Source organism: Tachyglossus aculeatus, chromosome 19 (genome assembly GCF_015852505.1).
Source record: "Tachyglossus aculeatus isolate mTacAcu1 chromosome 19, mTacAcu1.pri, whole genome shotgun sequence".
NCBI classification, from domain to species: domain Eukaryota; kingdom Metazoa; phylum Chordata; class Mammalia; order Monotremata; family Tachyglossidae; genus Tachyglossus; species Tachyglossus aculeatus.
In genome coordinates, this window is record NC_052084.1 from 4,317,367 (window position 1) to 4,331,716 (window position 14,350).

Here is a 14,350-nt window from a genome sequence, read left to right on the forward strand (position 1 = left end):
TCCTACTCTCCACTGGCCAGGAATGAGCGTTGCTGGCCCAGGGAGAGGGTGGCTTTTGGGCCACAAGTCACGGCATTCTGGCATCTACTAAGCAGTCTCTGGTCCTGCAAATGTGTCTTGAAATCCCGCTGCCTTTCAAAGGGAGCAGGGCAGTCCACCGCAGACCATTTACTTGAGACTCTTATCAATGTTTTTCGTTGTTTAAAGACACACATTAATTTAAAGTTTTCCCCCATTTTCTCTACAAATTACAGCATTCAGATGAAGTGGCAGCTGCTGTAATTAAGACACAGTTAATTGCCTATCCCTTTAATTGCAATGATAGGATTCTGACAGCTTGGTAAATAAGAATTGTTTGGTTTTCCTCTGGCATCTTCAGGCTTCGCGGAACTAGGCCTCTCAGGCTGGGCCCTGGCAATCAGTTAGGATAAATGAGGCTGATAAAAGGAGAACAGTGTGGTCTAATAGAACATTAGCCTGAGAATCAGAAGGATCTGGGTTCTAATCCCAGCTCCGCCACCTGTCTGCTGTGTGGTCTTGGGCAAATCACTTCACTTCTCTGGGCCATAATTCCCTCATCTGTGAAGTGGGGATTAAGACTATGAGCTGTATGTAGGACAGGGACTGCGTCGGACCTATCTTATATCTAGCCCAGTGTTTAGTACGGTGCCTGGCACACAGTTAGCACTAAACAAATACCATTATTATCATTATTATTAGCACCCTGGGAGGTTATCAATAGCATTTGGAACAGGTCACTCCCCACGGAAATTACTTCAGAGTAGAGTCATCCTTTAGTTCAATTATGACACCAATGGTCAGATTGCATCATTGGGTGTGAGACTCTTTGAGAAAGAATCTCTTGCATACTTTGCCTATGGAAATTGAACGGGGTAACTTTTCTAATCCATGGTGATAATAATAATAATAATGGTATTTGTTAAGCGCTTACTACATGCAAAGCACTGTTCTAAGTGCTGGGGTATTCAAGGTGATCAGGTTGTCCCACGTGGGGCTCACAGTCTTAATCCCCATTTCAGAGATGAGGTAACTGAGGCACAGAGAAGTTAAGCGACTTGCCCAAAATCACACAGCTGACAAGCGGCAGAGCTGGGATTAGAACCCATGACCTCTGACTCCCAAGCCTGGGCTCTTTCCACTGAGCAAAGCTGCTTCTATGATGATGGCAAAGGTGTGTCACTGCCAGCAGCATGTACACTTGAGTTATTTTTGTCAGCTCACTGTGGGCAGGGAATGTCTCTGCTTATCGTCGTATTGTACTCTCCCAAACGCTTAGTACAGTGCTCTGAAAACAGTAAGCGTTCAATAAACACAATTGAATGAATGAATGAATGAACGTAGTAGTGGTGATGGCTTCCATTGAGCCATCCATACTCTTTCACCCCAACCCCCTGAGCTGAGGCACGTTGTAAGCACTCAGATATTGATGATAATAATAATAATTGTACTTGTTAATCATTCATTCAATCACATTTATTGAGCGCTTACTGTGCAGAGTACTGTACTAAGCGCTTGGGAGTGTACAATATAACAGAGTTGGCAGACACGTTGCCTACCCACAAGAAACTTTCTCTGGGATAGATACAAGATAATCAAGGCAGACACAGTCCCTGATTTACACGAGGCTCACTGTTTAAATCAGAGGGAGAAGGATTTAATCTCCATTTTACAGATGAAGCACAGAGGAGTTAAGTGACTGGCCCAAGGACACACAGTAGAGAAGTGGCGGAGCAGGGATTAGAACCCAAGTCCTCCGATGCCCAGGCCCGGGCTCTTTCTACTAGCCCACACAACTCATAGTCTGCTTCCTTGATTCCCCCAGGAAAATCCTCTGGGATCATCCCCTATCCTCTCCTCACTCACCCCACTGGTCAGGCACATCTCCAGCCCACCACTTACCTTTATTCCCTTTATTCCAATGACTTTGTTCTGCTTAGTGGTTGGTTGCGAAGAGATGCTCGGGAAGATTTACTATTTGGAGGCAGAGATCCCGTAATCAATAAAATCCGTTAAAACAATTACGTTTTTGGAACGAAACACACTGCAGAGAAAAGGCTAGAGATTTAATTAGAATAGAACAATAGGAGTTAGATCTTGCCCTGCAAGACATGAGAGGAAGGATATGAGATAAAAGAGAGGAAGGATGGTAGACTTGAAGAAGGCAGGAAGTTAGGAAGGTACAACATTAAAATGAGGCTCAGAGGAAAACAGCTGGGTTAGATCATCTGGAAGAAAATGAAACGATAAAAGCAGGTGATGGGGAACACGTTCCCCTAAAATCACTGACGGTAAGAGAAAGAAGGCAGGGATGCCTTCAGCAATCTGATTAACCATGAATCAGGGCTGCCTGGGAGCGGGTTTTGCATTAATTCACGAGGGCCGATGAGAGCCGCCAAGGTTGGATATTATCCTCTTCAGGAGGCTGATAGCCCCAGAACAGGCTGTCAGTCAGTCATTCGATCGGATTTAATGAGTGATTACTGTGTGTATAGCACTGTTCTAAGCGCTTGGGAGCACGAAATTGAGGCACGAAGCAGTGAAGCGAGTTGCCCAAAGTCACAGAGCAGGCAACTGGCAGAGTCGGAATTAGAACCCAGATCCTTCTGATTGCACGAAGCAGCGAAGCGAGTTGCCCAAAGTCACAGAGCAGGCAACTGGCAGAGCCGGAATTAGAACCCAGATCCCTCTGATTCTCAGGCCTGTGCTGTATCAACTAGGCTGCGCTCTTTCTACTACTATTTATCATCCCTCATTTGGATTATGTGTCCCCTGTGGGCCAGAAATTGGATTTTCATTTCATCTTTTTGCACGGGGCTTTACACATTGTAAGTAAACCCTCAGTAAACATTAATTCTATTTGTTCTATTTTGACACCTATCTACATGCTTTGTTTTGTTGTCTGTCTCCCCCTTCTAATAATAATAATAATGGCATTTATTAAGCGTTTACTATGTGCAAAGCACTGTTCTAAGCGCTGGGGAGGTTACAAGGTGATCAGGTTGTCCCACGGGGGGCTCACAGTCTTCATCCCCATTTTCCAGATGAGGTAACTGAGGCCCAGAGAAGTGAAGTGACTTGCCCAAAGTCACACAGCTGACAATTGGCGGAGCCAGGATTCGAACCCATGACCTCTGACTCCAAAGCCCGGGCTCTTTCCAATGAGCCACGCTGCTTCTCCCGGTCTTCACAGTCTTCTAGACTGTGAGCCCGTTGTTGGGTAGGGACCGTCTCTGTGTGTTGCCGACTTGTAGTTCCCAAGTGCTTAGTACAGTGCTCTGCACACAGTAAGCGCTCAATAAATACGATTGAATGAATGAATGAATTTTTAAAAATGAATAATAATGGGAAGCTTCAGTTACACACAATGACTGTTCTTTAGGTACTACCTGGTCCCGGGTTCTGATGGCCTGGATTTTGGCAACTTTCCAAGCCCCTGAATTCCACACGCGACACAATCCCCATTAGTGATGTAACCGAAGATTCAGTGACCTAAAACTTCTTCGCTAGTCTCCCTCCCCTTCCTCTACTCATCCCTCTGAGCTCAGCTCCTCCTGTCCAGAGTGGGACCCAAAACAGGTAAAGAGGGGTGATCGATGAATAATAATAGTATTCCTTCCTTCCTCTCCCCCTCGTCCCCCTCTCCACCCCCCCCATTTTACCTCCTTCCCTTCCCCACAGCACCTGTATATATGTATATATGTTTGTACGTATTTATTTATTTATTTTACTTGTACATATCTATTCTATTTATTTTATTTTGTTAGTATGTTTGGTTTTGTCTCCCCCTTTTAGACTGTGAGCCCACTGTTGGGTAGGGACTGTCTCTATATGTTGCCAATTTGTACTTCCCAAGCGCTTAGTACAGTGCTCTGCACACAGTAAGCGCTCAATAAATACGATTGATGATGATAATAGTAATAATAATGGTATTTGTTAAGTGCTTACTATGTGCCTTCCCAGGAGGCCCTCCCTGACTGAGCCCCCTCCTTCCTCTCCCTCTCCTCCCCCTCGTCATCATCATCATCAATCGTATTTATTGAGCACTTACTGTGCTCAGAGCACTGTACTAAGTGCTTGGGAAGTACAAGTTGGCAACATATAGAGACAGTCCCTACCCAACAGTGGGCTCACAGTCTAAAAGGGGGAGACAGAGAACAAAACCAAACATACTAACAAAATAAAATAAATAGAATAGATATGTACAAGTAAAATAAATAGAGTAATAAATATGTACAAACATATATACACCCCTCCCCATCCCCCCAATTTACCTCCTTCCCCTCCCCACAGCACCTGTATATATGTATATATGTTTGTAGGTATTTATTATTCTATTTATTTATTTATTTTATTTGTACATATTTATTCTATTTATTTTATTTTGTTAATATGTTTTGTTGTCTGCCCCCCACTTCTAGACTGTGAGCCCGCTGTTGGGTAGGGACCCTCTCTATGTGTTGCTGACTTGTACTTCCCAAGCTCTTAGTACAGTGCTCTGCACACAGTAAGCACTCAATAAATATGATTGAATGAATGAACGTGCCAAGCACTGTACTAAGCGCAAGCGTAGATACAAGATAATCAGGTCCCACATGGGGCTCACAGTCTAAGCAGGAAGGAGCCATAGGTGTTGAATCTCCATTTTGTAGATGAGAGAACTGAGGCACAGAGGAGTGAAGTGACTGGCCCAAGGTCATACAACAGACAAATGGCAGAGCCAGGATTAGAAGCCAAGGTCCCCTGGGCCCCTTCCACTACGCGACGCTTCTTCCCCTGAATATTTCCACAGTTCCAGTCCTTTTCCCTGTGACATCCCTTCAATCAATCAATCGATTATATTTACTGAACATTTACTGTGTGCAGAGCACTGTACTAAGCACTTGGGACAATACAACAGTTGACAGACATGTTTCCTGCCCAGAAGGAGCTTACAGTCTAGAGAAATTGCCCCTTCCCTTCTCTCCCCTTAGTGGGAGTTTGGAAGTTGAGCCTCTACCCCACCAAATCCAATATCAAAAGTTGATGGTCAAAATTTTGAAAGAAACAGCCTCACCCACTCCTGGGACATCTTGATGTTGTGTTATCCTGATACTAAACGTGGCCCTCGGTCTCTCCACAAAGCAATGAGTTAATCATCATCATCATCATCATCATCAATCGTATTTATTGAGCGCTTACTATGTGCAGAGCACTGTACTAAGCACTTGGGAAGTACAAATTGGCCACATATAGAGACAGTCCCTACCCAACAGTGGGCTCACAGTCTAAAAGGGGAAGACAGAGAACAAAACCAAACATACTAACAAAATAAAATAAATAGAATAGATATGTACAAGTAAAATAAATAAATAGAGTAATAAATATGTACAAACATATATACATATATACAGGTGCTGTGGAGAAGGGAAAGAGGTAAGAAGGTGGGGATGGAGGGGGGCAATTTATTGAGCGCTTCCTGTGTGCAGAGCACTGCACTAAGCTCTAGAGAGAGTATAATATAACAGTGAATTTGAGTTATAATTTGAGTTATAATTTGAGTTAATCATATTTATTGAATGCTTACTGTATGCACAGCAGTATACTAAGGCCTTGGAAGAATACAACAGAACTGGTAGACACATTCCCTGCCCACAGCGAACTTACAGTCTGGTAGCCGGTGTTAGAGATGAGGATAAAGACTTGTGGGAGAATCTCCAGTTGTAGTCTTTGCCAGGCACCTCCTCTTTAAATTTTATTTCTCAGAAACACTTGGGAACAAAGATGGCCTCCAAGAGATATAGAGAGAGTCCCCAAAATGAAATTTATCAGGCAGTAATTGAAGGGATGTTCTCATACTAGAATTTAGTCTTCCGGCACGTCTGGTCTCAGCCACTGATAAAGCTCATTCAACATTCATGAGGAGATCGCTCGCTTCAGAAGTCAAGAAACGTTGCACCGTTCTCTTCCTGAGCAATTGTATGGACAATTTGAGGGAACTGGCAGGAAAATTTAGCCAGACCTTGACTGAATTTTGTTCGTGACAGTGCACCAAGAGCTTCTTTGTCCATTAAGTTTTAATTTCTGGGTTTAGGGTGGTGCCTTTGGGAGTGCCATAGATGATCTCCATGATCCTGCCTCAGGCTAGAAGAGTCCGAGGGCCCTCCCAGGGTCACCTGCCTCTGACCGCGGGAGCAGTCAGGCTCCGTATGCTCCAGGTCTGCCCTTGGAGCTTCCATGGGAGAATCAATCTATCAGTGGCATTTATTAAGCTTATTAAGATCCCGGCCCTCAAGGAGCTTAAAATCTAGGGGGAGACAGGCTCATATGTATTGATGAATGCTCTCCATTTTCTCTTTCCTCCTATCTGAAATTTATTTTAGTGTCCGACTCCCCCGCTAGGCTGTAAAATCTCAGGGGGCAGGTACACAGAGCCCTGGACTAAGTGCTTGAGAGAACCCTGCCCCCTGAGATTTTACAGCCTAGCGGGGGAGTCGGACACTAAAATAAATTTCAGATAGGAGGAAAGAGAAAATGGAGAGCATTCATCAATACATATGAGCCTGTCTCCCCCTAGATTTTAAGCTCCTTGAGGGCCGGGATCTTATATTGCTTTCTATCTCTCCCTTCCTGACTTTCTCTCCCTCCCTCTCTCCTCTCACCCTCCCTTTCGCTCTCCCTCTTCCCCTTCCTTCTCCTCCTTCTTTCCCTTTCTCTCCTTCACTAGCCCAGACACTGGTTTGGAATCAGAGGGTCTGGCTCATTTTGAGAAGCTTTTCTTTATTTACTGACATTTATTGAGCGCCTCCTGTGTGCAAAAAGCCCTGTACCTACAATTAGGAATGAACAAGACTCAGTCCCTGCTCACCAAGGTGTGCAAGTGCTTAATACAGTGCAAAACTCTTAGTACAGTGCTTCGCGCACAGAAAGTGCTCAATAAATACAATTGAATGGGCTCACAAATCCAAAATTTCCTGTTCCCTAGGTGTATCGTGGTATTGTAAGTTTATAGAGAAGCAGTGTGGCTCAGTGGAAAGAGCCCGGGCTTTGGAGTCAGAGGTCGTGGGTTCGAATCCTGGCTCCGCCACAAGTCTGCTGTGTGACCTTGGGCAAGTCACTTCACTTCTCTGAGCCTCAATTCCATCATCTGTAAAAATGGGGATTAAGACTGTGAGCCCCCCATGGGACAACTTGATCACATTGTATCCCCCCCAGCGCTTAGAATAGTGCTTTGCACATAGTAAGCGCTTAACAAATGCCATTATTACTATTATTATTCTTTACTTTTCCACCTGGGGCTGTTCTTTTTTTTACCCCCAACATTTTCAGGTGGAGTGTCTCTTTTTCCACCACCTCCAGCGCCTTCCAGTATGAGCCTTAGTGCAGTAATGAAGAGGTTCATCAGGAAATTCCCTCCAGGCTCCCTTCACCCCTTTTGATTTCAATCACGCAGTGTGACCTAACAGAAAGAGTCAGAAGGACCTGGGTTCTAATGCTGGCTATATCACTTGTCTGCTGTGGGACCTCGGACAAGTCACTTCACTTCTCTGTACCTCAGTCACCTCATCCGTCAAATGGGGATTAAGACTGCGAGCTTCAAGGGGGACAGGGACTGTGTCCAACCTGCTTTGCTTGTATCCATCCCAGCGCTCAGTACAGTGCCTGGCAGGTAGTAAGTGCTTAACAAACACCACAATTATTCTTAATTATTAATAGTGGTATTTATTGACCGCTTACTGTACGCAGGGCACCAACTTTCAGAGCTCAGGCTGCTTAGACCACATTCCAAGGGTCAGCTTGACTGGTCCCTTTTGCCTGAAGCTTGTGTTTTGTAGGAGTTCCAGGATGACCTCGATAAGACTCCGGGAATTCATCAGCCACCGGCCCACTATCCCTCCTTGGTAAGGAACAAGAACAGCACATGCCAGTATACTGCCTAGGGAAATGGGAAAGAATGAATTCCTTAGGAACCTCCAGTGGTTGCCCATCCACCTCAGCATCAAATGGAAACTCCTCACCATTGGCTTTAAAGCACTCAGTCCCCTTGCCCCCTCCTATCTCACCTCACTACTCTTCTGCTGCAGCCCACACTTTGTTCCTCTAATGCCTGTGCCTTAATCTCGTCGTTCTCACCTCCAACCTCTCTCCCACATCCTGTCTCTGGCCTGGAACGCCCTCCCTCCTGTAATATGACAGACGATTACTCTCCTCACCCTCGAAACCTTATTGAAGACACACCTCCTCCAAGAGGCCCTCCCTAAGCCCTCATTTCTTGTGAACTCGCTTCTGTCACCCTGATTTGTTCCATTTATCCGCCCCTCCCTTAGCCCCACAGCACTTATTTTCATATCTGTAATGCATTTATTGATATTTATGTCTGTTTCCCTCCTCTAGACCATAAGCTCATTGTGGACAAGGAATGTGTCTACCAACTCTGTTACATTGTACCACGCTCTCACACAGGAAGTGCTCAATAACCCCGATTGATTGATTAAAATGAGTTTACCTGGATAGCCAGACCGGCAAATGGGCCCCTGGACTTTGTCAATCAATTGTATTTATTGAGCACTGTGTGCAGAGCACTGTAATAATAATAATAATGGTATTTATTAAGCTCTTACTATGTGCAAAGCACTGTTCTAAGCGCTGGGGGAGATACAAGGTGATTAGGTTGTCCCACGGGGGGCTCACAGTCTTAATCCCCATTTTACACATGAGGGAACTGAAGCTCAGAGAAGTTAAGTGACTTGCCCAAAGTCACACAACTGACAAGTGGCAGAGCCGGGATTTGAACCCATGACCTCTGCCTCCAAAGCCCAGGATCTTTCCACTGAGCCACGCTGCTTCTCTAAGTGCTTGGGAGAATATGATATAGTAGAATTCACAGACATGTTCCTGCTATATGAGAGGAATAGCTGAGGTGTAGCTGTACTCATTTATTCATTCATTCACTCAATCGTATTTATTGAATGCTTAAATAGTAACAACTCAAGCTTTCTACACCCCACCTCCACCTAACTTCTCTAGAGTTAAGACACTAGTGATAGTGATTATGATGAAAATAACAATAATAGTATTTATTAAGCACTTATGTGTCAAAGCCCATAGTGAGCCCCACACGGGGCTCACAGTCTAAATAGGAGGGAGTAGGATTCAATCCCCATTTTACAGATGAGGAAACTGAGGCCCATAGGAAGTGAAGTGATTTACCCAAGGCCACACAGCAGATGGGTGGCAGAGCAGGGATTAGAACTCAGGTCCTCTGATGCCCAGGCCTGGGCTCTTTCTACCAGACCACACCGCTTCCCCAGATGAAAGGTGATTCATTCTGGGAAATCCCTTTCCTCCCCAGCAGACACAATCCCTGCGCACAGCAAGCTTACCGTCTAGAAGACTGTACAAAACTGAACAAATAGTCATTTTACTTATGTTCCTTCATCTCAATGGCTATAACAGGTGGCTATAGAGACGTGTTATTAGGACACCCTTTTAGGATTTTCATACTTAGAGCCATTAAAAAAACCAACAAAACCTTGGGGCTTTCAAAAAAAGACAATTCAGGTTGACCCCGGATTTAACTTCCCCTTTCTCATTCGGAACTCCTGGAGGGCAGGGGCTAACTATACTATTTAGCACCGTGCCTAGAACACTTAAAGTATATTTCCAAAGACAATTAATCAATCGGTGGTGTATATTGAGCTCTTACTGTGTGCACAGCACTGCACTAAGCGCGGAAGAGAGTACAATGCAACAGAGTTGGTAGATATGTTCCCTGCCCACAATGGGCTTGCAGTCTCGAGAATGACACTGAACCTAATATTAGCCCTGTTGTTTATCTCCTAAATCTGGATTTTGTTTACTAGCTTCTTTGCCCATCAAGGAAAAGATGCCCAAGGGTTCATCCCAGGGCAACTAGCCCGTATCCACAAGGCCAGTGGACCGGATGCAGTTCCTGGGTAAGGTGATGATTTCGTCGTTTTTCATCCTTGAGATATTTCAGAAACAAAGACTTGGGGGAATGATGTAGGAAAATCTTTCGATGATTTGGAATCTGGTTGCTGGTTTGGGGATAATCCGGCCCATTACATTTCCTCTCCTCCTTTCTTCCATCTTCAGTGGCATTAATTGAACACTGTGTGCAGAGCACTGTACTAAGCACGTGGGAGAGTACAATACGACAGAGTCGGTAGATACGTTCCCATGACTTTGATCCATTTCCGCACTGGGAATGGATAGGGAAATGCACAGGTGATGAAATTCCCATCTCTTCTGGGTGAGCAACCGTGGAACAAGGAAGCAGAGGGGTGGCAGTCAATGACAAAAAATGGGATTTCTGAATGATCTGTGGGTTTCGATTATCCACGCCTTCTTTCCGGCTGCAGTTTTAGATGGGGGGACGCAGGCAGTCGCTGCACCTCAATTTAATTCTGAGCTGTGCACCCTCTTTTTGCGGCCTACTGGATAGAGCCCGGGCCTGCGACTCAGAAGGACCTGGGTTCTAATCTCAACTCTGCCACTTACCTGTTGTGTGACTTTGGGCAAGTCACTTGACTGCTCTGTGCCTCCGTGACCTCATCTGTAAGGTGGGGATTGAGACTGCGACCCCCATGTGGGACAGGGACCGTGACCAACTCGATTTGCTTAGTACAGTGCTTGGCACATAGTAAACTCTTAAATACTTAAATGTCAGACACAAGTCCCACATGGGGCTCACACCCTAAGATTTAATGTTGTGGGATGCGCGAGAAGTTGGGGCTACTGCTGTTTGATCAGCTCACACGCAATCAATAAATCCATCACTCCATGGTACTAAGCTCTTGGGACAGTGTGATATGACAGAATCGGCAGACGCCCTGCTGATTTGAGTTTACGGTCTCTCTCTCCCTTTAGAGCTGTTGAAGATTTGAAAGTCCAGGTTGCGGATGCAAGGCCCCTCGGCCCTAACTTCGACCAGCTGACGCTGCAGCGGTACCTGGATTTCCTGAGGAGCACAAAGGGATCTGCCATCGAGTGGCACCCGAGGACCACGTATGAAGAAGCATTTTCTCTGCCATTTTACCAAATAGGTAAATCAGGCCCATCTCGGGACAAACTTCAGTCCCTCCATCAATCAGTGGTATCTATTGAGCGCTTACTACGTGCAGAGCATCGTACTAGCACGGTCCTGGCAGTCAGAAGGACCTGAGTTCTAATTCTGACTCCCCCACATGCCTGCTGGGTGACAGCCCCCCTTCTAGACTGTGAGCCCGTTGTTGATTTGGGATTGTCTCTACTTGTTGCCAAACTGTACTTTCCAAGCGCTTAGTACGGTGTTCTGCACACAGTAAGCGCTCAATAAATACGATTGAATGAATGAATGACTTTGTACAAGTCACGTAACTTCTCTGGGTCTCAGTTTCCTCACCTGTAAAATATGAGGATTAAGAATGGGAGCCCCACGTGGGACTGTGTCCAACCTGATTAATTTGTATCTGCCCCAGTGCTTAGAACAGTGCTTGGCACACAGTAAGTGCTTAACAAGTACCATAATTATTATTATTACTAAGCACTTTGGAGAGTACAACAGAATCAGCAGACAAGCCCCCTGCCCATAACGACCTTACAGTCTAGAGGGGGAAATACACATTAATATGAATAAGAAATTTATTATATATAATGTAAAGATATTAATTAAGCACTTACTCCGTGTCAAGCACTGGGGTAGATTGGACACAGTCCCTTCCAACCCTGGGCTCCCAGGTTAAGGAGGGAGAATAAATATTCCATCCCTATTTTACAGGTGAGGAAATGGGGAGGATAAATGACAGACCCACAGTGCAGGAGAGTGGCAGAGCTAGAATTAGAACCCAAGTTTAATGGATTCTAATTCACCATGAGAAACAGTGTTACCTAGTAGGTAGAACGTGGGGCTGGGAGTCAGAAGAACCTGGGTTCTAAATCTGGCTCTGCCACTTGCCTGCTACGTGACCTTGGGCGAGTCAGTCAACTTCTCTGTGCTTCAGTTATCTCATCTGCAAAAAGGGGATTAATAATAATAATAATAATAATAATGGCATTTATTAGGCACTTACTATGTGCAAAGCGCTGGGGAGGTTACAAGGTGATCAGGTTGTCCCACGGGGGGGGTTAACAGTCTTGATCCCCATTTTACAGATGAAGGAACTGAGGCCCAGAGAAGTTAAGTGACTTGCCCAAAGTCACACAGCTGACAATTGGAGGAGCTGGGGTTTGAACCCATGTCCTCTGACTCCAAAGCCCGGGCTCTTTCCACTGAGCCACGCTGCTTCTCTGGTTGACTGATGCCCATGTGGGACACGGACTGAGTCCAACGTGTTTTACTTTGTATCAACCCCAGTATTTAGATCAGTGCCTGGCACTTACGAAGTGCTCAAATACCACTTTTTTTTTAAAAAAAAAAAAGGGAGTTGACCGTTATTAACAGTGACTCACTCACCAGATTGTCTTTGAGTTCAAAGTGACTTACCCACACAATGCCATCCAGGGATAATTGCTGTATTACATGTATTGTACATGTTGGAAATACATGTATTGACAGTGTATTTCCCCTAAAACAAATCCATGAGCAGGCCATGTGTGGAGATTGGGTGTGTTGACCCGGCTACATTTCAGTCTAGACAGGAATCTCCTAGTATGAGAGAAGCTTAGGAAATCATCCAGCCCAGCACTGGACTTTAGCTGAACTATACGTAAACCAAAAAGGATGAGAATAGAGGTGATTTTGTTAAGATTGTAAGCTCATGGTGGGCACTTGACTTTAGCTGAACTACACGTAAACCAAAAAGGATGAGAATAGAGGTGATTTTGTTAAGATTGTAAGCTCATGGTGGGCATCGTGTCTTCTACATTGAAGCAGAGTGGCTTGGTGGATAGGGCATGGGCCTGCTAATCAGAACACCTGGGTCCCAATTCCACCTCTGCCACTTTACCTTCTGTGTGACCTTGGGCACGTCACTTCACTTCTCTGTGCTTCAGTTATTTCATCTGCGAAATGGGGATTTCAATACCTCTCCATGTGGGACATGATTATCTTGACCCCAGCACTTAGCACAATGCTTGGCCCATGGGTAAGCGCTTAAAAAAATTCCAGTTATTGGTCTTTACCAAGCACTTAGTATTTACTGAATGACCAAGCAAAGATTTTGTCCTTGTGCACGTGTCTGTTTGCTATATTGTACTAACCCAAGCACTTAGTACAGTGCTCTGCACGCAGTAAGCACTCAATAAGTACAACTGAATGAACGAATGATACTGACTTTTTCATCTTCCCTTTCAGCAAGAAAAAAGCCTTATCTATTTCCAGATTTGTTCAGAATTTGGCCCACTGCTGATCACTTTAAGACTAGCTGAACTGAAACTTGGGCGCCCAGCTGGGGTAACTAGTACGGTTGTGTTTTGATTTTTTTAATTGCTTAGTATTGTGCCGGGCACTGTATTAAGCGCTGGAGTCAATACAAGGTAATCAGATTGGACACTGTCCCTATTCCACATGGGGCTCACAGTCTAAATTCTCATTTTACAGATGAGGTAACAGAGGTAAGAGATGTGAAGTGACTTACCCAAGGTCACACAGCATACACGTGGTAGAGCTGGGATTAGAACCCAGGTCCTTTGACTCCGAGATCCCTGATCCTTCCATTAGGCCACGCTCACTTTCTCGCGTCTTCTGAGGCACAAAAGACTCAGTTTGAGAAGCAAAGAAATTGCATTTGGTGAAGGAATTCTAGTTAGTGATTGAAGGATCCTAAAAAGGGGGTTAAAACTCTTTGTTGGAAATGAGTGGGCCAAGATTTTATGATAAATAAAATCTCCTTCATGATAAATGCTCTTTTTCATTATAATTAAAACAGTTCCTCCTTACGACGTAGAAAGCTACTGAAAATGCTGCCACTGTGAAAATATACATTCTATAAATTAGCCATATTTTTTTAATACGCTTGCTGTATTTCAGACTACAGCCAGAAAGTGTGTACGGCATTAACTGATCCCAAGCCACTTAACTGTTGCGCTAACCCATCTGCTGTGAAGAGAGAAGCCGCCTTCGAAGGAAATGCCTTTCAACTGAACCAATAAAGGGCAGGCAAACACGATTAAGTTCTAAAAATGTTGGTTTCTTAGAAGATTCTGTGCAAGTTAATAGAAGCAGGCTTCTTTTTAGAGTGAAAGATATTTCAATCCCAATAAACTGTTAAATGAACCAACAAAAGGGAGTCTGAAATGATGGGATGGAGGTAACTATGTGAGATGTAGCTTCTCTAAATTGGGTGGATGGCTGAGATCCATCAAGCAAGCAATCATTGGCATTAATTAAGCACTTAGTGTGTGCAGAGCACTG

At 44.7% G+C, this 14,350-nt stretch overlaps 1 protein-coding gene across 1 annotated transcript; it reads left to right on the top strand.

Moving 5' to 3' along the window:
- Positions 1 to 3,505: 3,505 nt before the first annotated feature.
- C19H1orf100 (chromosome 19 C1orf100 homolog) lies at positions 3,506 to 14,208 on the top strand. Its single transcript, XM_038761455.1, is given in 6 exon segments — positions 3,506 to 3,597; positions 7,819 to 7,898; positions 9,861 to 9,953; positions 10,888 to 11,063; positions 13,967 to 14,040; positions 14,042 to 14,208. Coding segments are annotated over 5 exon segments (438 nt in total). The 5' UTR covers positions 3,506 to 3,597; positions 7,819 to 7,842; the 3' UTR covers positions 14,081 to 14,208.
- The last annotated feature ends 142 nt before the right edge of the window (positions 14,209 to 14,350 follow it).